We start from the raw sequence: 24,395 nt of genomic DNA on the forward strand, positions 1-24,395 counted from the left end.
AACAATTCAGCCAAGCTATTAAACAAGAGATAATTTTACATTACTTTGGGACCTTTCATCTCAAAATATTTATTAATGAATTCTTGCAACTTCCATGTGAAGAATGTATGTATGTAGGTAGGTAGGTATATCTGTATTATTATCATCATCATTATTTAATGGCATGGTAATTGCAAATTGTAACTGGCAACCACTGTAGTAATATACATTTGAATATAGGATGGCTTCAAGACTGAAATGTAGTCTTGGGAGTCAGTCATGTGACAGGGGCATTAACTTTTCATAACATTGACCCATGTCAGGTGACTGGATTCCAGAAATGAGGATTAGCACATACCAACACTCTGAGCTGTCACGCCATTTTTAAAGGAAAAAAAACTATATAAAACAATGTTATTTTGGAATACTCCACTTTATTCTCAGATTTAGAGGGTGGATTTCACTTTACATCAAATTGTTTTCCTTCTGTTTCTATCTAAATGTATTATTTGTTCCTGACTCATACAGGCCCAAACATACGTGCTGAAACTAGGGGTGCTCCTGCACCCCCTGGCTTGAAGAGGTTTCCATTATATACAGGGTATACAGTTTGGTTCAATGGCTCTCAGCACTCCCACTATCCTCGCTGTTCCAGCACCCCTGGGCCCAAATTCATCACTTGTGAACTCCAGGGATTAAGCCCAGTGGGTTTGTATTTTGTGCAATTTAAGGGTCAGGACAGAAATTGCGAGCGAAGCAACTCCATTCTGCCGCCTGACTTCCAAATGGCCCACAAGCTATCTCCAAAACAAAGTGAGAATCTGCAGCCACACTGCAGCCACTTCATTGTTTTTCCTTAGAGAGATAGAATATGCACAAAAGCAAAAACACGGATGCTTTTGTTTTAAATTGATAACTCGGAGGTCAAAAAAAAAGGGCTAGATATTTGGAAGTTTACATAATTTGTAATAGTAAACAGAAAAAGAGGGGGTAAGCAGATGGGACATAGGACCTCTGGCCCTGATCCTTGAAACACTAACAAATAAGAAGTTAACCAGGCTACTCCTGTGCATAAAGTTATACATTTCTGTGTTTGCTCGATTGGGGCCTATACAAGGTATGTGATTTTTTTTTCAATCTACGAGACTACAAATTATTTTAAAATGGGTGGCAATTTTTCTTGGTTATGCAAAGAGATAGATCTCTAGACGCTGGAAAAGTTCTCATGTCCCACCTTAAAAAAAACTGATATGTTGATATAGAAGAACTTTACTCGATAGGAAAATTTTATCTATAATGTTAATGACAAAATTAAAAAAATATCGTGATATTGAAAGAATTTCTCTCTTGTGTAAAGGAAAGCAGTGATGTGCTAATGGGAGGTACTTCTTCTTACATACCGTTTTATGCACCTGTTTTAAAATATAGTGGCCAGATTTTCAGCTGATGTAAATTGATATTGCTCCATTGACTTTAATAGAGCTATGCTGATTTACGTCAGCTAAGAACCTTGCCTGAGAAATTTTTTGAAAAGAAAAGAAGGGAAAAAGAAAATAGAGAAAAGTGAACAATTATAGTGAGCCTCACAAATAAAGACATTCATTAGTTTGGGAGCACCTACCAATCCAGTGTCATGTGGTATGTGCTATGAACTAAACCATGGCGTGTCCATCATTGTAATTTTAATGCTTTCGCTCAGTTAGTTAATTGTGACTTGTCTCACAATGAGTTTGTCTTACCAACGCACACACGTCCATCTAGTCCAACTACAAGACCTGGGAAGCAGTCACATCTGAAAGAACCATCAGTGTTCACACAGCGCCCGTTCATGCATATTCCAGCTGTCTCACACTCATCGATGTCTGTTAAAGAACAGAATAAGCTTTATTAGAAATTAAATTAAACAATCTTCAATGCCTGACTGAAACTTGCATTTGTAAGGCTTATTTTCAAGGTATTCAATAAAAACAAACAAAAATCACTTCACCAAATGAAATATGAGTGCAATTTTTTTTATTAAAAATAAAAAACCCTCCAACATTAGTTCATTCTACGAAGCAGAAAGAGCAAAATTCAGGGCGAAAAATATCCTGCTTTCTGTGGACTTTCCTCCAGTGAAAAGAGCTACATTTTCCTAATATGTTCCCAAGAGATGCATAATCCAAAATAAGGGTCACTCAGGCAAAAACAGAATTGGAGGAAGGAGGAAACCGTGACTGTTAAGACAAAGGACTTGTGTAGTGTTTAACAGGGCATTCCCTTTCTGTGTTACCATTTAGTTTGTGCTGTAAGAAATCAGGCCAGATAGCAAATTAAAGCTTTGACCCCTATGACCAGTCTTCACAGGGCCCCCAAAGAATTTTCTTCTTCCTGCTGCGTGTTCAGTTTTTGGGAGCACTTCTGAATGCTAAGTGTCCAAGCCCAGCCCACACATCATGTCCCCGTGATGATCTGCATGACAATTGGGTTTTTATATCAGATGCTTGTTACAGCCCTTCACATAAATTTTTTAATGGGAAAATTACACACCAGCCTCGTAAGGAATTTTTTAATGAACTGAACCCTGAACAACTGTTAAATAAAAACTATCATCTTTGTCCAACAATAGCTACATGGAACAATAAGTCCTGTAGCACTGAAACACAAGGTTAAAACTATTTAACATTTGAGTTGGGAGGTCAAATTAGTCAAACATTTTAATAGACTGCATAACCTGCTAACAAAGATAGCATTTTCTTGACACAGGGAATAAGCTATTTTTCTACAATTAGGAATTACAGAGGGAATGTTTTAAAATATTGTTTGGAAGCATGTATAACACTTACAAAATAATCACTTTAGAACAACTCTCAAACAACGGATGACAATTTCCTTTTTTTCTGATCTTAAAAGTGCAAATTGAGAGTGAAACACCTCTGTTTTTCTTGGGTTGTGTTGTTTGGCACAAAACATAGCTTGTATGATCCAAGATTCCTTGTTCAAAATATATTTTTAATAGAAGTTGTATTTGATTACATGGGCTAAATTAATTTCAGTTAGCCTGCAAGCTTTTGTTCTGTTTAAAACAGACAGATAAATCATGAATTCCTTCCCTACTTTACACTCAGTCCTTACTCCAACAAAACTCTACGAGAGTGTTGTCTGAGTAAAAGCTGAGACAGAACTTCAGGATTTGGCCCACAGCGTGTATCAGTGGAGACTGTTCTTGACTAGATGACAAGCAAATCCTTTTAGCAGGTATACACGTTCTATAAAACATCATCTTAAACTTTTGCTAAAGTTTATTTTTACGGGTTATTTAAAAGAAAGAACTGAACAAGCATAAATGTGTATATTTTTCCTCTCTCATTTTAGTGAGTTTTTAAAAATGTTTTGTAACTTCATAAAAATAAAGAGTGGAATATAAAACACATTTCTTTCCGTACAACTCAATGCACTTTACAAAGACAGGTAAGCATTATCACCACCTTCTTAAAGATCAGGAAACTGAGGCACAGAGAGGTAAAGTGATCTGCCCCCAAAAATCACACACATCAAGCAAAGTGCTAGCTTCACTGAAATCAGTGGCAAGAGTCCTATGGACTTCAATGTGGCCAGGATTTCACCCATTAAGTCTATTGCAGAACCAGGAATAAAATCCAAATTCTGGCTCTGACTGGACTATGCAGCCTCCTTCCGTGAAGGGATGACATTTTGACAACCCCAACAACTGTAAGCTTTCCCCCACTGACTTTGCCAGTATGTCTCAACCTTGTTCTGAAGAAACTATCTACAGGATTCACTCTCCATGTCTAATCCGTCTTTGTCCTTTCCACTTAGATTGCCAATTAGTGGCAACTGTGAAGGACCTTTCAGATGTGCAAGCTAGTTCCCTAAATTCTGAACTGAAAACAACTTATTTCACAGGCCACTAAACATCCACTTTCAGTCCTGCTGACCAGGGCAGGATTTGTGATATGAAGGTGAAACCATTTACTAAATGTATAAAACAGCAACAATGCACCCAACATGTAAAATATCATTAAAGGGAACTGTCATGGTAAATAAGTGTAATGTCCCCTTTATTACAGGGAATACTCACAACTATGGTGTAATATTCCTTTTGGGTACATTATTTCATTAAAGCTTGAGTGAAATTTTTCAGACAGCAAGGTACATGCCCCCGACACATACTTAAATGCCAGTTTTATGGAACTAGGGGTCAATTTCAATATCAAATATTCAAAAAAGCGTTTTTACAGCACCCGTGTTTCAAAACTCAGCTTACGGTGCATCAAATGAGATCCTTATAAGAGTGGGATGGTGTATATTGCAGATCTTGTATTCCTTTAGATCCCCTAACAAGTTTGGCAAAACACTTGTCAATTTCACACCAAAACTGTAGCCAATTTCCTGCATAGCTGTCAGTTTCTGTGCACACATACCCAACTTGCATGTGTAATGATAGTAACTGCATGTGCAAATTAGAGGCCAGATTCTCAGTTAGTGTAAACTGAGGTATCACTCTTGACTTCAACAAAGATTTACCAGAAGAGAATCTGGCTCTAGGATTGCAATTGCATGCATTTGTGTAGGTGCATGCAATGCAAAAATCTGGCACGCAATGCTTACTTACTGAAAATACTACTTTTTAGTCAGAAAGAAACCATTTACTCTGTAATGGTGTATACAGAGAGGAGTTAATGGGGATGAGCAATAAAATCGACAGGAAAAATCATTAAACAGATTTTTTAAAACACATGTAGCTGTTAACGTGATGACAGAAGTTGAATAGGGAATTATGTTAATTTTAGCCACAATGTATTTCTGGGAGCTAATAAATGTTATTTCAGGAAGGTCTGTGGTTGGAGGTGGGGAGGAGGGATAGTTGAGGTGAGTATAAAAGTTGAAAGCAAAGTGAAAATGGATTTTGACCAAATAACAATCTCACCTTTCCTGGCTATTTATGTGCTCATTCTTAGAGCTCAAGGCTTACTATGAGTGTTGAAAAGTAATGGGGAAAACCCTCTATTTTATTGCAAAATCTGTTCCAGCTTTCAGCAGGAATCATTTGAGTTGCCTGCAATTTTGGATAATTTTCAAACCTTTTCCCTTTGATGCACAGAAGTAACATTTCTCTGGGCCAGGAATACCTTTTTGTCTGGATCCTCACTACTGTTTGGCCCTCAGGCACACAACTGAGGTTGGGGAAGCGGAGAATCACAGGTTTGTTTTTTTAAGACCATGAGTCAATTTATCTACTGAACTTTTGATCTAGGTCATTTCCTTGCAGAAATTCACTTAAAAAAATCATTAAGATGATTATGCCAAAAGTGAAAGTCAATGAGGGCTTTTGGAATAAGTCCCTGTGGGGGGCTCAGGTTGCTGGTGGCACCACATGTCAAATTTTATGCCAGTGACACTGGTGTTCTGCAGCAGATGGCTGCCAGGGGCCTTATGCCACGGCAACCTTCCACCCACCTATGAGCCCACATTCCATTGCCATTCTGCACCCTCACCAGCTGAAACATTGGCAGTGATTCCCTTCATGCTAGGATGACGGCAGATGCAGATACAGTGTTACTGGCCACATCTGCTTTAAGAGATGAAGGAATAGTATTGCGGATGGCTGCCAACATTACTAGTGATGGCAGCTGTGTGTCCACAACAAATAGAGAGTAGTCACTAGACAGCGGTGCTGAGGCAAGGACAACTATCACTAGGCTTTAAGTCTCAGTATCTTACCCATGTTTGTATTTCCTCTTGCTGCCCATTCGACACTGACATACAGAAAAAGACAAGTTCTTAGTCCTCTACTTCTCATTTGCATCCTTATCACCCTTCCCTCTCCCGCCCTAACACACAAAGAGGCCGAGTGCCCATTCTCAAAAACCAAAGCAAAACTGAACCAAAAGGCATTGCTGTGTGTCTGTGCAAGTTACAGCTGGCCCAGCCAGTGACTAAGCTCCAAGGCTGAGCAGACACTTGAGCATAGGCAGCAGAGTGAGTGAGTGAGTGTGCGCGCGCGCGCGGGGGGGGGGGGGGAGTTGCATGTTTGCTTGAGAAATTAGTGGAGAGTTGTTTCTTCTTCTTCATCTTGAACAAACAGCCCTATGGGCTCTACAAGAATAAGCTGCTCTCTGGCACAAAACATGCAACTCTCATCCAGTTTCCTGAATTTTGGATAGATCTGCCTTGCAGCTTCAGTAGGAGAGGTGTCAAATTATTATTGTATTAGCTTTTCAGAGCTCTATGAGATCTGTTGAACCTGATCTGGGTCCAAGTTCTCAGACAAGGTGTGGTTCCAATCCAGCCCTTAAGACATGGATTCACATTCATTCGTCTTTTGTATTAACGATACTTTAAAAAACAGAGTATTAACTGAAATCAAAACCATGATTTTTATTACTGCTCTTCGGGGGGGGAAAAAAAAAGCAAACCTCAAGTGTGCTTCAATGAGCTGAGTTTTTTTTAAACCTACCCTAGGGTATTGTTGACGATCCCCAGAGCTAAAAGATTTATAATTTTTAAAAAGAAAAACTAAGAAACCTAGCTGAGTGTTTGTTTATTCCTTGTTTCAACTTCTGCTTTGTGCCTATAAAAATTGTTGAAATATGAGATTTATACACAGAAAACTTCCAGTTCTTTAAGGGACAAGACAGAAACTATGATGACATAGCCAGCAAAGAGAACGCTACATTGTCATCCAGTGAGGGTGAGGATGAATTATCATACCAAAGGGGAAAGACTAAACTACTGTGGTGCCCTCATCTAGATCCCCACCAAGCAGGGTGCTGTACAGGGTCGGAAGCACAGAGACAGGAGTGTGAGAAAGATCCAAGGAGGGCAGAGAGTCAGGATGTCTGGATGGCCAAGGAGAGAGGAGCAGGAGAAGACAAGAAAAGGGAAAGCATGTGGGAACCAAGCTACAGAAGATGTTACAGGTAAAGACCAGGAGTGTCATTGGGTCAAATCCTTCAGTCTTCACTCAAGCAACATTTCCCACTGATTATTTGGGAGAGTTGTTAACACTGTGGATAGGAGAAATTGCCTTGGTCCATGACAGATCTTTCCAGCTGATTAAAGAATTTATTTGATCCAAAACTTGCTGAATCATTCTTGGTCTCAAGGATCAGTGTGGGGTGGAAGAATAGGAAGAAATTCAATGATTCTTTAAGCTGTCACAGAGATATGAATCACAGGCCCTTTGAAAACACTAATGTATTGTAATTACTATTGTCAAACACTCACCATTGCAATAACGTCCATCAGATGCTAACTGGAAACCAGGTTTACAAATGCACTTAAAGCTGCCGTCTTCATTGATACACATCCCATTGAGGCACATGTTCCTTATGCTACATTCATCCATATCTGAAATTGCACACAATGGATACAGATGTTCACACTGATGAAATAGTAAGAGAGATTCTGTTAACTCCCTCCTTAAGATAATGAGCCAAACCAAACTCATGTGGCTGTGTGAATCTATGATAAATATCAACAGGTGATGGAATCAAAATCCAGTGTGAAGGATGCCCCAGAGACATTACTCATATTTGTAGCAATGAATAATTTGTCAATGAAGAAATAGATTTGAAATCACTGAAAAGCACAAAAAAGACATTTAGACTCTTGAAACCCTTAAAACTGCCACCTGGGAAAACACCTGTGGTTTTTTAAATTGAGACCTAAACCTCCCTTGGTGAAGAGGAAGTATGGTTTTAGATATGTGAGAGCTTGACTATAGGTAACCTCCAGGCTGAAAGGTAATCACAATGTTTTTTTTGTCATTAAGATAAGAACACCTACAGGTGGATGGAGGAGAAAATTGTGTTAAGAGTGAAAATTTCTCTAACCCCCATTAGTCCCAAATTTGTGTTATGTAGACTCCCTAGGATGTTGCTCAAATCTGCACAGGAAAATGCAATGGGGCTCTCTTCAGACGCTAACATTCTGATCGTCAGCTTCCGTTTAAAATAAAAGTATCACTTCACTTTCTTTAGGTGACAAGTTACCTATTAAAATATTTGCTGACTAACCATTGAACTGTATAAGCATGGGGTATCCTCTGTGACCTCGCTGTATAGCATAAAAGATACTTTGCTATTGTCTGAGAAATGTCTAGGTTGTAATATGAAGAAAAAAACATTTTCAATATTTCAAAACAAGTAATCTATTGGTTAATGCTAACACACAAGTTATAAATATAACAGACAAATTCTCCACAACTCTTACATATATAGTAAAGTATTAATTGGGATATTAAAAGAGAGCTAAATGGGGTCAATTCGTTGCTATCCTGCATCTTCTGCAATCATTCACAACAATGCTCTCTCATATTGGTAACATTTTATACTTTCTTTGCATTTATTTTGCACTGATATAAATAAGCATGCAAGACAGCAATGAATTGATCCCATTAAATCTATCAAAGATCAGGACTAGTCATCAGTTTAATGTAAAAGGCTACACTTATCTTATATAGGCAGCACAATTGCCATGGTCTTTAATGAGAACTGGATATGTACCCCCATGAGAGCAAACTCTGACCTATTACAGTGCAGCAGATGCAATGATTTTAGAAGTTGATGCAATACACAATGCTCAGATACATTCTGGCAACATGCTTAATGGAATGACAAATGTTTTATCAGATTGTCATATTTACTGCTCTGGTTCTTATTAGCACATGGAGTTTAGTGGGAAAGGAAGAAGTCAGGCCTTGTGTAACAATGGATTTTCATTTGTATTTAGATGACGAAGTTACATATTTGATTTAAAAAAGTCCATAATGTTAAATTAAACCTAAAGGGAGCAGGACAAATAGATCCCTAAAATGTCTGTCTCTACCAAGGATTAACAAAAGCACTACTAACATAAAATTCCTGGATCATAATGACATTACAATATATTCAGAATCATGCTATTTTCCTTAATTTTGCAGCTGTCTTGGATAGAAATTATACTCCTAGACATAGCGTGGTTTCTTTTTACTTACAGGCTAAGTCTGACCAAAATTATTTATGATTTTTAAAAAAATTGTGTATCTATCCCAACCAGGAATTTTGGCACTAAGTCTTTGAGCTGAATCACTGAGATAATATTCTGCCAAAAACATTTCTAAGAACAGTGCTTGAAATTCTTTTAACGTATGAATAGATCATTGGGAACTCTCCCAAGGATCTTGGGAAGCATGATAAAGAACATTCTTCATTTTTTTTCACTATAGGTCTATGAGGTAGGAACATATCAGTTAAGTTCACATTTTGAAACATCTAGTTTTTTCCAGGTTGGACCAAACTAAATCCACATGAAGCACATTGCTAGTCACCCAATAAAGTTCCATTAAAGCGTCCTGTTAATCTCACAGTAAGATCATGCAGTGTGTGACTTGTGCTCCACTCTAAAACATACCACTCCCATCAAAGGAACTCTACATTTTGCGATAGTGGTATGTACTATTTCTTTTGCTGGACAGACATCCTGTTGCCAATTGCCAAGCCACGGCTCCAGAACTGGCTGCAAAGGATGGTTTACTTGCCCTCCCAGACACAGGAAAAGGTATTTAGAAATTTGATTCCCAGCTCCTTCTCTCCCTCCACCCCAAAGACTTTTTATTATTTTTTAAAGTGAGTAATCTCTTGGAATTGTAATTACTGATGGGAAATAACTTCAGAAAAAAACTCTTACCTTCACAGTTTTTTCCATCGACTGCCACATGAAAGCCAGCATTGCAAACACAGTGAAAACTGCCATCTGTGTTTATGCACCGTCCATTATTACAGATCCGGCCATTCTGTAAACATTCATCAATATCTGGAAGACAAGCCAAAAATCAAAAATATAAGTGTGATTTCTTTTCCAGTTTTTTGATTCCATGTAAAAATTACCTTTGCCTGGAAAAGTCTGATTTGCATAACTGAACATTAAGAAGGTGGAAAGAGTATCAAATGATCAGTTTGAAAGAGATTTCAATTTGCAATAGGAACTGAATCTTAGTTCAGAAAACACTAGACTCTAACTTGCTAAAATAGGGTTCAGGCTCCTTCTTACTGTTTCTATGTGGGTTTCTGCATTTCAATTCCTTACAAAAAGTTTTCACTAAAATCTAAAATTACTAAAAGCGAAAGGTTAAACAAAACCAAAGGTTTTTTGTCTTTTGCTGTTGCTGTCTGAAGTAAGAATATAGTGGAAAATTTTGAGACTTTCTCACCCCCAAAATATGTTTTCTGTTCATTTTTATATTTAAAACATCAGATCCTCATTTCCCTCTCTCTGCTGGAGGCCGTTGGCAAGATCTTGGAGGACCTGCCTAGTGGTATCACACAAGGCTGGCAGCTCTCCCTCTCCCCCTAATGAGGGGGGAGGAGATGCTGAGACAGACTGTCTAGACATTTTTTAGATTGCTCAGTGTTCTTCATCAAGGGCTGGATCATCTCCCAGAGATTCTTGCACTCAGGGGACTCTGTGCACAAAGATCTCAACCAGTTCATGCAAATGCCTCCTCAACTACCCAGTCACTGTCCATTTCCCCAGACACGCTGCAGATGCCCCCTGACAGGTGTTCAGGACCAAAAGGGCTCTGCTAGGGGTTGGGGATGAGCAGAGAACAGACTGCACTCCAGACTCATGTCCCCTGCTAACTATGTTGGTATCCGAGGCAGAATTATTGGTGCTTGAAATCCACAGTTTCCTTCCATGGCAACCCATCTTCACTGAGCACCTGTAGAGGGAACCCAGTCAATGGTTGAGCTGCCAGGGAATGGAGGTACCAGCAGAGGCAAGAATCATCACATGGACAGATTCTGCCTCAGCAGATCCCATTCCCCATGATTCCTAGAAACTGTGTGAAGACCTGGGAAGCCTCCTCTCAGAGCGACGGGGTGATGGACAGGAAATGAGGCACATGGAATTTTCTTGCCCCTTGGACCCCTTCCTTCAGCCTCCTGGTAAAAAGTTGAGTGTGGGGCTTGATCTCAGTTAATTATAATGGCAGTTCTTAAGGATCTTCACTTTTATGTACCTGCTGCTATCTGACTTGTGGTGAAGAAACTAATATTTGCAATTTTGTTGTTCCCTATAAGCAGATACAGGGCAATAGACCCAACAGTATGTTTTGTTCCACTTGTGGTTTTTAATTATAACATTGTTGTTGATTTTTCTTTTCAGAACTACTAGTAACCACAAAGCTGCCTTTCACCTGAGAGAGCCGTGCATGTTCTTTAGCTTCTACCCTTTCCATGCATGACCCATCTCCTCTTGCTCTTTGAAAGGTTATGGCATAACAACATGATCAAGTTAGATTACCAGTTTTTGGCTCTCTGACTCCCAGATACACATGCCTCTTATGGTTGATCCTGGTAACATTTCTTATATTTTTTCAGTGCTATTTTACTTGCCTCCTTATGTCACCGAATTAAGTTCTTTAATCACTATTCACAGAGCTGTCAGCAGCTTTATTCAGGAAAATCTCTTTACTGGGCCCATATTTGAGATCCTCACTAATTTTTACTCAGTCAAACTCCCACTGAAGTTCTTGGGAATTTGACTGAGTAATAATTGAGTAAGTACTGTGGGATCTGGCATGCTATGTTTAATAATTACATCAGTGTAAGTTATGGACCCACAAGGGCACCCACTGTAGGCTTCAGGCTCCCTTGGCTGTTACCTCTTCTGAGTGGAGACATGCACCTCACTCCCTTCTTACCAGGGTAGTTTCAGGCTGCACAGCCCCTGACAATACTGTCATATCCAAGTAAGCAACTCTGCTTAAGCAAGCCTGCTTACTTTCTCTTTCGAGACTAACAATAGACTAATTAATTTATTAGAGCATAAGCTTTTGTGAGCTACAGCTCACTTCATCGGATGTGCCACAAGTACTCCTTTTCTTTTTGCGAATACAGACTAACACGGCTGCTACTCTGAAAAATAGACTAATTGTCCACCATTACAAGCACAGCACTTCCTATGCACACCTATTATATTCTTATGGTAAAAGCACTCCAGAGAAAACAACAAAAGAATCTATATGCATGCTAATAAACCTACCAGAGATCACCCCAACCCTAAAATGGGCTCTGGCAGAAGAAGTCCTTCAAACCCCACCAAGTGGTTTCCTGTGGTTTCAAGTTCATCACAGCCTCAGCTCAGAACAAGCACATAGTGTTATGTGGCCCTCTGTAGGCCCAGTCCTTCTAAGGACCAGGGGTCCTGTCCGTTTGGTGGATCAGGAAGAAGGCCTGGAACCTGTTTAAAACCAGGCTATTTAATCAAAAAATCCTTTCTGTGTGTGTTGGTCCCTGGAGAATCCAGTTTGAATTAGATGCAAACCTCTTCAAAGGGTTGATAAGCAGAGGAATTACATTAGCACATCTTAAGTTACATAAAATCACACAAAAACAATTGCGTGTGTAATACAATGTACCCAAAAGCACTGAATCTAATTCAATCATATTTATCTTCATTCCATAAGGTTTGGGCAGGATATTATCGTGTCTGTCACAGATTCATCCCATGGTACCTTAGAACCAGGAATCTATAAATGTCTTATGATTACTTAGGACTTTTCAGAAAGGGGTGCCCCTGTAAAGATGTACATGCAACTGTACAAACTCACATTGGTAGGTGTTATAGAAATGCTCCTGCAGACAGAACAGGCACTTGCATGTGCAGTTGTTCACTGAAAGTGTAAATGCTGTTTTTTCAGACACAAAAGGAGCAGGCACATTTTGGCAAATATACTTTTGAATAACTGTTCCTTAAAGTCCTTTGTATAGCAGTGGTCCTGCCTGTTTTAGTATATTTTAAAACTGCAGCTAGACAAGCAGAGCTGTAATGAATTGCAAAGGGCCTGTAAAGTGACCACACAGTAACTGCAATGGCCACCAGGCTTTATGCTCAAATACATTTGTTAGTCTCTAAGGTGCCACAAGTCCTCCTTTTCTTTTTGCGAATACAGACTAACACAACTGCTACTCTGAAACCACCAGGCTTTAGACATTTATGTGTTTAATGATTCACAGCCAATCAAAGAAAAGCAGTGTAACAAACATGCCTCATGACTAAATTCATCCCCTGAAGTGCACATCGTTGGCACTTTTTCTGCATGCCCTACTGTTCTGCAGACAGCTGTTTGTACTATTGCTGTCCTTTTGAGTCAGAAAGGAAAATCCCACACCAGTGCTGGTGGCTTTCTTTTCAAGCTTTTTGGCAATGAGGCACGTGGTCATGAGCCTCTCTCGTCCCCTCACTGCTAGGACTGCTTGCAGATGTTTTCTCTGGGCTTTGTTTTTTAATTCTTTGCTTTCATCTCTGATCCCCTAATCCCACTGGGATTTCTGAACTTTGCTTTCTTCTGAGTGTCCAATAATATATCTTTAACCAAGCATAACAGCCCTGAATTACTTCTTCTTGAGATTCCTATGTGCAATTGTGTTAAGAGTATCCAATTCTGACCTCATTGGGTTTTGTGATTCACCCACGCCATATATATTAAATTGCTGGTTTAGGCACCACTGTTTTTGGTGATTATCTTCACTTCTTCATTTTCTTTCCTATTGCAGAATGCAGAGTACACAAAGAGCTGGTCTACACTGAAAAATTATATTGGCCCAGCTACATCTTTTCAGGGGCATGAAAAATCCATGCCCCTGAGAGACAGAGTTAAGCTGAGCTAACTCCCGGTGTAGACAGTCCTAGGGCAACAGAAGCTGTAGGAAGAATTCTTCCATTGACCTAACTACTGCCTCTTGGGGAGGTGGACAACCTACAGTGGTGGGAGAACCCATCCCGTTGTACTGTTAAGTGTCTACATTGAAGCACCTCAGTGGCATGTCTGCAGCTGTGCCATTGTAATGCTTTAAGTTTAGACACAGCCTACCTTCCAGATTTTCATCAGCAACTGGTCTTTGCTTAGCCATGTAGGGGGTTGAGAGACAGGAGAATGGACACCCAATCCTGGCCTCCCAGAAAGGTATACAATAGTTCACACTAAAAACAGTCACTGCAGCCTTAGGTTCTGTAATGACTGCTCACAATCCCCTTCTGGGTTTAATTACTATTTTCATTACACAGTGGAAAAATAATTTTCTGAGCTTCCCCATAATCAACAGTAACCAGAAATACCCGTCTCATTCATTGTCTGTGCCACTGAGTCTCTTCGCAGGGACTCCCCCTCTTGGAAGTCGGATCATATTGTAGTAGCAAAGGGGCTGGAGGGGTGGCAAGGATCCCATCCAGTCACCTTTTGGAGTAGAACTGAACTTTATGTGAATTCACTTGTGTGTCCTTGTAACATCATTCAGCATGGTCACTAAATGTACCCTATTGGTTTGTTGAAGAAACGGTTCACAGGACTCTTGTGAAAATGAAGTTGATGAGGCAGATTCTTATCCCAGGTAATAATTTAAAATTAATATAAAGAAAAAAAAAAGTCTTTCACTTCACTTGAGAACTTTTCAATAGGCATTAAAAGCTACTCATTGAAGGCTGGGGAAAATCTGAGACCTTCCCATCTTTCTTTTTGGTTTCAGTCATCTCCATTACCACACCCAACTTCAGAGTAGGTGTATGGCTAGGTAATCATCTTCTCTGTACAGAGAGGGAAATATGATGAAGGCAAATCTGAGTCTTTGAGCATTCAAACTCACGCTATTTCATTTGCAAGGTTCTCTTCCTCTAATATATCCTGACCACGCCCTCGCAGAGCAGTCAAATTCTCTCTCAGTAGAAGTGTCTCATTATCAGTTAACTAGCGAGGAAACAGATCCACCTTTAAAGCCAAATTCACATCCCAGCACTGACCAGGAATGTCTGAGAGCAGTGAAAAATGAGTCTTGCATCTCAGAGGTAGGTAGTGCTGCCAGATAGATTCCTCCCAAGCCCAAATGTCTTTTCATAATCCTGGCCTCCGAGAGTTAGTACTTTGCGCTACCAACTCAACCAGCAGGTAGGTTTGGGTCAGCCTTTTTGAAAGAATATTTTTTACTCAAGTATTTAATTTATTGTTAAAAGTTCTTATTAAATGCATATGTTTAAATTTGCTTAAGAATAACTAATATTTTTCCTCCTTAGTGTGTATACAGGAGTACATCTAGGTATATAATATTGTACTTCACCTCGACACTCTGTCCTAGTTAGTGTGCTCTGATATCCAGCACGACACTGGCATATGTAGGATCCTTGGGTATTTATACAGTCTCCACTAATACAAGGATTCTTCTCACATTCATCAACATCTGTAAAATACAGACAATATATTTTTAGTAAGACATTGCTTGGCAGGTATTCAGGCCCGAGGGCTATTTTATTAGTTTATTTTACATGAGCAAAACATTAAGAATATTTTTTCTCATCAATATAAGTCTATGTTATGTAGCATTTCATATTCAAAAGTTCTAGACAGGTACTAGATACTAAGTCAAACAATATTTCCCAGATAAACGTTGTAGCTTCAAATAAACTGAGCAAGCCTCAATGTAAATTTCTGCATTTACATTTTAAAATTACCAGTATTTGGATTAACCTCTAGAATTGCACGTTCTAAATCAGTTTGCTACTCACAGACAAATGCAAAGGGACTCATGTAAACACACTGTTATATATGTGGTTATTAGCAGCAGATCTATGCAATCTATACCTTCTGTTATTTACAATAACCTTCACTTTACAGTGAGCTAAAGCCTCCTTATTCATTGCTTATTTGAGTAAAATGCCAAAAAATCAATAGTCATTGAAGTCACTAGGCATTTTGCTTTAGTAAGGACAATTTTTTTTTAAATAAATGTTACTTTAATCTGTGATTGTAAATTGCATATTTAAGCTGCAGGCAACACTTTAAACTGATTACGTTTTAACCACAATCAACCACATTATATTTCTAAGAAAAATGTGCTTAATTTTGCATACTTAGAATAATCAGAACTTAATTTATCACAAGGTTTATTTGTTTTTACATGTAATACGCTAGAAGTAAAATTATTATAAATATGCGTTTACTTTTGAAATCAAATTAAGTGTTACACCCATTTTAAACATGAAGCCTACTTTTGTTTTTGTTTGTTGGTTTGTTTTTTTTCTTTTGTTTTAGTAAGAAATTAATGAAGGTCTTAGTATCTTATGGGATAGGAAAACAGTTTCATACAATTATCACTGTCTGATTTACAGAGCACAAGGAAAATCTCATACCAATGCATTCCCCTCTGACATCCAGTTGGAATCCTTTGTTGCACTCACAGCGGTAGCTCCCAGGAGTTGGAATACAGCGCCCATTAAGACAGAGATGTCTGAATAGCTGGCAATAGTCAGTGAAATTAACTGGCAAAACCACTGAAATGAAAGAGTTACAAAAGTAGATTAATAGGTTATAATAATGATTTTCTGTAATACTTTCTCTAATACAACTCGTATAGCATTCTCCATTAAAAGTTAACATTTACCTTCCATCAACACATAGATTAGAGAAGAAATTGGATAGCACTAAGCGTGCAAAAGCAGCACTATGTCCCAGACAGCACTGTTTGAGAATGGCTGGTAAATGTTGACTTTTTCATGGTGACAGCTATAATCTGCTTTCCCATCTTGCAGAACACAACTTTTAGGGCTAAACCCATGCATAAGGAGGTGTGTGGTATTATATAGGGATGATAAAAAGCCAGCATTAGCCAACAGCTGCGACACAGTACCTCAAATATCTCCATTTTTATAGCTAGGAATTGGACAGATTACTGTGGTAACTATGTGGTATCAGTTGGCAAGTGCTTACTGTGGGCTGCATTGGCATTTTGCAAACCAGTCTGAGTAAGGGACAGGATAGGGAATGAACTGACACTCTGAAAGTCAGAGTTCTTTTCCTGCTTCCTCCTTGCACCAGACACCTAAACCTTCCCCTAGCCTTTTCCTTGGCACAGTTTACTTCTCTCTCTACAGTGGCTCACTTGCACGGGCCAGTGCACTGGATGAGTATGTGAGGCATGCTGAATTGGAGCTCTGGTTCCACTTTCTCCCCACACCTGTCTGCTTAATCCCCACTCACCTAAGGAACAGTGGAAGTAGCAGCCTGGCAGCAGCAGTTGCTCTCCCTCACACAAGTGTGAGAGATACAGCAATTTCCTGCCATACCCTTGGGAGACCTTACTGCATTCAATTTAAGTATCTTTGGGGTTCATTGTATCAATGTACTACCACAGTCTGGGATTTTACGAAACCTCTCAAGTCAGGGAGGATGTGACAGATGTGAGACCTTGGGGTTCAATTAACTATATTGAACAATGTGCCTGACAAGAACAGACTTTTGGAATAAAACATGTTCAATGTTTTTCCTGGTGAATATCTAGAGGAAGGTGAATGCTAATTCCTTAACCTCCAGTTATACAAAATCCCAGCCTGGGGAGTGGGCCATTGTCTGCTGATCACCTGTTGGATGAGGCCAAGATCATAGGCCCAAAGTGTATAAAGGAAGGACTGAACTATTCACTGCTGTTCTGGTTCTGAATGTGAGATGGTTATGAATTGTAACCACAGGGAAAACCCAGTTGTGGGTTTTGAGGGACTGACACCTACCAGAGCCTGAGGTTGGAGTCAGGGTGACCTGTAGTAAGCTTTATAGCACATTTGTGGGTTCTTTTATTGTTTTTAATATGTTTTCTCTGTAATGCTTTCAGTCTTAAGAATACATATACTTGCTTATAAAGAGCTGGGTGCTAACTTATAGCTGGGCAATTACACTGTTCATAACTTCTAGAGAGGAAGCAAAAAGCAAATGCTGGCTTGCTAGGCAGTCTGGCTTGCTGGGGATATCACAGTGTAGACAGGGAATTGTGTAGCCTGGAAAAACCCTCGTCAGGAAGGAGAGCAATGTGTGTCTCTGCCCAAGAGAGGTGATGGCTGAGGAGCCAGGATCTTAAAGTGGGTGCCAGACCATGGGGGGGGGGGAATAGAGGTGCTGCTGCCCTGAACTTGTGACAGCAAGGACTTGCAATATGAGTAGCCTGCACAGGGAAGTAAGGGAACTCATTATAATCCTTCCTCCCCTTCGCAGACATGTAGTTGGGCTCAAGACTGAGCCTTAAAAATGACAACCAGCACAGCACATTGGCCATGGTAAATATAATGTAGGAGTAAAGATGGTATCTAATTAAGAGGGGATGGTGTTACAGAGAATGCAGGTCTACCACAAGGGGCCTGGTTACAGGGAAAACAAGACATGGTTATCCTGAAACCCAGTCAGTGCACATGCAACCACCCAAAGCAAGCACAAGACAGCAACAATAGGAGTGAGCACACTGCTCCTGAGAAATTCACATTTTAAATGTGATAAAGACCCAGTATCCTGCAGGGAAAGGGCTAATATTTATTCTTACCATGTGGAGGTGGACCGCGTGATGGAGGTGGAAAAACAATGTCTGGCCGTTGTGGTATCACAGGAATCAGAGGAGGATAAACATCAGGAAGGCCTGGAGGAAGATCAGGTCTCCCAGGCGTTAGCCCAGCTACCACGCATAACTTGCGATACTCCTCTGAAACATGAATACACAGCACTTCAGTCTGGTGATAGTAAACATGAAATACCTTCCTGGAAAATGGAGACCAAGTGAACTTGTTTCGTAACAGAGGACCTCATTCTGTGAACTGTCCTTCTAGTCCAAAGTAGAATTTAGTACACAGTTCATCAAAGCACTGCCAGTAAAGAGAGAACATGTCATTGGAAATCTACATTTAAAAGCCACGAGGGGGCATCAGGGAACCAATCCTATTCTATTTATTTAGTCTCTTTCAGGCAATATCTCTGCCAAACTCAATGGGAATAAGAACTTTTGGACTGGGCCCCAAATTAACTACCATCCTGAAGTCTTAAAAATTCAGCCCGTCCTGCAGGCTGACTTCCACAGAACAACACTGAGTTTCTGTTTAAAGAAAAGAAACAAAACAAAAAATAAAAACCTTCTTTCCTGTATGTCAAGTGAAATTTTCAGGCTCCAGGGTTGTATTTTTGTCTCTCATTAGCATCTCAAGTTGTAAATCCCTTTATTAGCTCAGAATAAGAAGAGTGAACTTGAAGGCTACATAACTTACATTAACAAAACCTATAATATGTAAAGTGATTTTACATATATTTTCAAGGTATAATATACTAGTATAACTGACGATCACAAGGCCACATTTTCAACTGACCTTTTTAATCAAGTCCACAAAACATGTATATACAAATAGTCATTAGTGCATGCAAATCTGAAGGCTTTGGGGCAATAATGAAGGGGTTCAGTGAAAATGATGCTAAGAGATAAATTAGTCCTAAAAAAATAAAGTAGTATGCATGTACAAAACACTTAACATAACAAATTATAACTTTTTCCTAAGGACATTGCCAGGAAAGTTAGATTGAACGCTTTAGTCTTCAATCCGACTGTCCAACAGCTTATATGCTGTTCAATATGTTAGAGTAGATTTGTTAAATATGATATTAACCTAAGATTTTCTTTTCCCCGTCATGATCCACTGCATTTGTTTTGCTTCTCTTGGACAACCAGGCTGCTTTACGTTTCACTGTATTTCCCTTTCCTGCTCTTTAAAGTGTCTTTACCTTTAAAGTCTTTCCCAATATTTTTTTTATTAGATAAGAGATTTTCAGGTTTTGTTTTTTTATTTAAGCTTATAGGATTTGTTGTAACTTTCTTTTTCACTCCTCATTCAGAAAGTGTGTTGAATCTGCTTTCAGTTAGTTAGTCTAACAGCTATAAAAATAACCTTTACGTTAGACATTCAGAAGGAATAGTGTGTGTGTGAGAAAAAGGCAGACACACACAGATATTTAAATATCTGTTAATGACTAAGTGTATCTTTAGAAGAGGAGAGGTGACCAGGGGAAGTATCCAGACAGTAGAGATACAGGAGAGCAACACTGACTGCCCACTGGAATACTGGATAGTTTATCGTCACTGGGGCATAGGAGTGTCTATACTGGAAACCCAGAGAGACTTCATTCCCCTGGGAAATACAGATTGTGAGCCCAACTTTCAAACATGGACATCTAAACTGCAACTCCCAATTCCTTATTGGTGTGCTCAAATCAGCAAACAGTTGCCATAATCCCCTTTTTAAACACCTACATTTGAGCATCCTAATTTAAGTGCCCACTTTAGAAAATTTGCCTTTGTGAGCCAACAGGGAACTTCTTTGATGCTGTGTGTGACTAGAGAGATTGTTAGTCTTGGATCACAGTATTGTTGAAATTTATCACAGTTAGTGGGAATCTGGTTACATGACAACACTAATGATAGAAAAGCTATATGCAAGTAATTAACCAGTTTCTGAGAGAGGAAATACTGTATTTTAAAGTCTGGTGGTTTATCAGCAAAGTAGCTGAGTGTAACGCATTCTTGGACAAGCCCCTCTCCACTAGAACAAATCACAGCACCCCTGTGTTTAGATGAGAAGTGGACCTACTAGGCTGAAGACTTTAGATACCAATTTAAAAGTATTTATAGTTTTAATGGTGAATCCTGCCCTTCAGTATTAACAATTATTGCTGTGATATGCAACAGAATACAGAGCAGGCCTTTTTTTATTGGAACTTTAATCTCCATGTATAATTGCCAGCAATAAACAGCCTATTTTATAGTAACAGCTGCAAGAGGGTCTGCTGCCCACATTGAAAAAGCAACTGCCTGGTTATGCAACCAGTGCTCTACTTTGTATTACATTAAATTTCCATATCAGAGTTGGAGAGACTTGGCCTCACCAATGTCATTCACAGACAGCCATAAAATTCCTAGATTTGGGCTCACTCTTAGGACATATTTAGAAATCAGTGAGCCTGTAATACTATGGATGATAATGCTGTGTGTGTTTCTAGCCTCTCTCACCAGAGGATTTGAAAGCAGTTTAGAAAGGAAAGTATAAATTACTAAATTCCATTTTAGGCTAGGTCTACATTATGGCTGCATGTACAGTACAGACACTTCACGAGCCCCTGACGTGTATAAATAGCCACGTAGAAGGTGAGACACCGCTTAGGCAAGTAGAGACACGCTAGAATCTTAGAGTACATACCCTGCATGGCTCTCTACACATGACATGCTACCCACATCCACATTGCTGGTTTTAGTGTCCCAAAGCCTCCCTCATGCCAGAGCCTTTCCTCACCACAATGAAAGACTCTGACAGTGGGGAAAGGCTCTGGCATGGTAGAGGTAACGAGAAAAGGCTCCTGAAGAATTTCTCCGCTGCTTCCCTCGTGCCAGAGCCTTTCACTGCCATGTGCAGCTACACACCGCAGTGTGGATGCTGCCTAATTTTCACTGCGGCATTTAGCTACATTGTACCCTACACGCTGTTACTCTGTCTTTAAGGCCTTTTCTGGTAAGAGAAGCACAGAGAAGTTAAAAAACTTGCCCAAAGCAGCATGAGCTGTCGAGACTTAGCACAAGCGTGAGAGTCAGGAAGTCGTAAGTTCTCAATTCTGCTCTGCCATTGACTTACTACGTGGTCTTAGGCAAATCACTTTTCTGCCTCAGTTTCTTCAGCTATTAAATGGGAATAATCAGGAGTTGTGTAAAGGAAAGTGAGCAGTGTGTTAAAAGCAGAGGGGAGCTCCCACTCCTCCCCCCTGTCTTGGGAAAAAGCACTCCCCTACAGCTCCCCATCCTATTTTAACCTGCTTTCGCCAGGGGATAATACTATTTGCTTAGTATTAGTCTAGTATTCTAATCGTTGTCTCTACACTGCTTCGAACATATAAAGTACTATATGAATTTGAAGTACGATCATTCAAGTCACTCAATAAGACAGTGACAGAGCCAGGAATAGAACCCAGGTTCTGACCTTAGAACACTGCTCTCACCACTAGATTATGCTGCCTCACTCAACCGGTTAAAAAATAGGGATCATAAACTCTCCCCCATCCTGTGAACCAAACCTGCATTTTTTCATATTTACATTGCTTTGCAGAAAGAGACCACTCCACCTCCTCTCTAGCCTCCTCCCACTCCCTAGCTCCTGATCTAGTGTGAGTTCCCTCCCTGTAATCTTCCTCAAGTCTCTTACACTCTTCTTTCCTGTGACTTTCCAGTAGGCCTTCAGTCCACCTTCTCTCCTAAACACCCTTCAGCAGACCCATCCTATGTCCCTTTCCACTTGGTTTCACAATCCACTTGTGCTACTACTCTGTTGGGCCCTGGCCAGCTCTGATTCCATATGTCATGTTCCCTCGGACACTCAATGCAATGTAGGGCAAATAATTGCAGAGCACATGAATTCAGTGACAATCAGGACCAGCCATGAGGAATCACATGGTTTAAATGAAAGGACACTCAGTGGTTGCAGGCCCTCAGAGAAAAGGGGCCAATCAGAAGATTGAGAGACAGGACAAAAGGAGATAAAGACTATTGGAAGGTCATAGTGGGAGGAGATATGGGAAGGAACTAGAGCCTACAACAGGATTATGGAGGGAGTAGCCTGTGCCTATTGACAGGGTTTTTGAGAAAGACGACTAAAAATTAGGTTAAGACCGAACATCCAGTCCTTTAGAGATTGCTCATCACTAGCCATAATCCTTTTCATAAGATTTCAGCTAAGTCTGCACTGCAAACATTACTCACAAAACAGGATAACTGAACAGGGAAGTGCTAAACCATTATTGTAAGAATGCAAAATGATCCATACCAGTAGCTCGGATTGGGCACATTTCAGGGGCACTTGTTGCCCCAGGAGACCAGCATCGTCCAGTGTCACAGCAGCATTGCATTTTAGTTAAAACTTGGGGTAGCTGATTGCCACAACGGCCATTGGTCAGAGAAGAGAAACAGTATCCAGGACGCACATCTAACAGGGGAAAAGAAATACACATGGAAATATCAGCCCGATAAAAAATGCATCTTTCATTTACAAATCCAATGCCTATTGCTCCGAATGCTGCCTTGACAGCAAATGTATTGGTTTGCTTGGTTGAGTAGGATTGATTCAGCATCAATATTATTAATTTTAAAAAGTTGAAAGCAAAACAAGAAATTGGGTGATTTTTTAAAACCCAAAACCCAGCACAACTTTCTCAAGTGTCACCAACTCTCAGGATTTTTATTGCAAGTCTCAATACATTTGGAGTTTTCTTTAAAGCCCCTGAAGTCAGGTGATTTGTGAAAAATCTCAGCTTTCATTTTAAAAAACCCTAATTATCTAGCCCTAATGGTTGCAGAGTAAAGATTGAAAATGTGAACCATAAGGAATCAAAATCCAACAAGCAAATAAAAAGAAAAAGGGATTGTTTTCAAAATCTCATGATTTTAAGCCAACTTGTGATATTTGGGGCCTGGTTCATGATTTGTGAATGACGGTGGCAATACACAGAGGTTTCCAAACCTTTTGGGTCAGCTTGGACCCACTTCTCAGCCATCTGCCACTGGCAGATTTATAGTTTCACTTCAAACCAGGTGGAGTGCCATGATTTTTAATGAGACTTTGCTGTGAGTTCTTAGGCTCATGGAAACCTGAAAGCTAAACTGCAGTTCAGAGGTGCAAACCCTACAGGAAGTAAAACCAAAGGAAATGTGATGTGGAAAAAAAACCAAACTCTTCAGCTAAGAGTCCTATGTAATAAAATAATAAATGTATAACAACAGTGGGAGAGGAGAAAAAGGAGAAAGAAGAAAAAGTTTATTCAATATTTAATGCTTCAGCACTTTCACAGAAAAGCCCTAGGATGCTATAATTGTCAACATTATTACAGGCAGCATCAAATCATTATTGTTTCAGCTTTAATTTAAAGGCTGTAGATGTACATTAACAAACAAACTACAGCTCCCACAGCCACACAGTAATTTATTTTTCATTAGTCCTGGCTTTTGAAGCTGAAGTGCATGCTGACTGAAATTACATATAGATGGCAGAGCAAGAAATTACAATACAATTGCAACAGGTGCCATCAAATTGTTTATGGAGATGTGTTAGCTTCATATCTAAAATGGGCTAGCATGTGTTCTACAAAGAACAGCTTGTACTCAGATTTCACCTTCTCAGCTCTAGCGACATTTTACAAACATCTCCTATCTGAGGGAGGAAAAGAAAAATACCCAAACACCTTTTCAAAGTCTATGATATAATCTGCAGCTTTGAGCAATTCTTTTACAGTGTGTCACATCATGACAGCATAATTCAACTCAAAACAAGCTGTAGCATGATTTGATGTTGCACGATAAACCAGACTGATTTTAAAGCAGAAGAATGTTCACTGTCAAAATGTAGAAGAAAAATATGGACGTAATCTTATATCAGCATGCAACATTCCTTAAAGAAAGCGTTTCAGTTATCCAGGATGTGGCAGTTTCTGCTGTTCAGCATCTCAGTTATCCAAAGCTTAGCAGATGAGATACTACAGTTTGTATAAAAATTCAAGGAAATTTCTTATTATTTTGGGGGAACTGATGATATTCAATGATCTGGTG

The 24,395-nt window shown here is 39.6% G+C and overlaps 1 protein-coding gene and 1 long non-coding RNA gene across 7 annotated transcripts in view; one reads left to right on the forward strand and one right to left on the reverse strand.

Annotated features, from left to right (window-relative positions):
* FBN1 (fibrillin 1) overlaps window positions 1-24,395 on the reverse strand; it is a 217,149-nt gene that overhangs the window by 98,760 nt on the left and 93,994 nt on the right. For 4 of the 6 annotated variants that reach the window (XM_038418952.2, XM_043494228.1, XM_038418951.2 and 1 more), the window contains exons 10-16: window positions 22,621-22,779; window positions 18,321-18,476; window positions 16,147-16,287; window positions 15,078-15,197; window positions 9,652-9,777; window positions 7,210-7,332; window positions 1,719-1,841 (exon numbers count right to left, since the gene is read on the reverse strand). In XM_038418952.2, the coding sequence (XP_038274880.1) occupies window positions 1,719-1,841; window positions 7,210-7,332; window positions 9,652-9,777; window positions 15,078-15,197; window positions 16,147-16,287; window positions 18,321-18,476; window positions 22,621-22,779 (948 nt within the window). Of the gene's footprint in view, window positions 1-1,718; window positions 1,842-7,209; window positions 7,333-9,651; window positions 9,778-10,014; window positions 10,034-10,079; window positions 10,241-15,077; window positions 15,198-16,146; window positions 16,288-18,320; window positions 18,477-22,620; window positions 22,780-24,395 lie in introns of those variants that run through there. The other 2 variants (XM_043494229.1, XM_043494230.1) reach the window with 2 other exon arrangements.
* LOC119862352 lies at window positions 9,206-22,756 on the forward strand. Its single transcript, XR_006274866.1, has 3 exons — window positions 9,206-9,522; window positions 14,301-14,357; window positions 16,126-22,756. It is a non-coding gene; the product is annotated as an uncharacterized LOC119862352 (long non-coding RNA).

This window comes from Dermochelys coriacea, chromosome 10, assembly GCF_009764565.3.
Source record: "Dermochelys coriacea isolate rDerCor1 chromosome 10, rDerCor1.pri.v4, whole genome shotgun sequence".
NCBI classification, from domain to species: Eukaryota; Metazoa; Chordata; order Testudines; family Dermochelyidae; genus Dermochelys; species Dermochelys coriacea.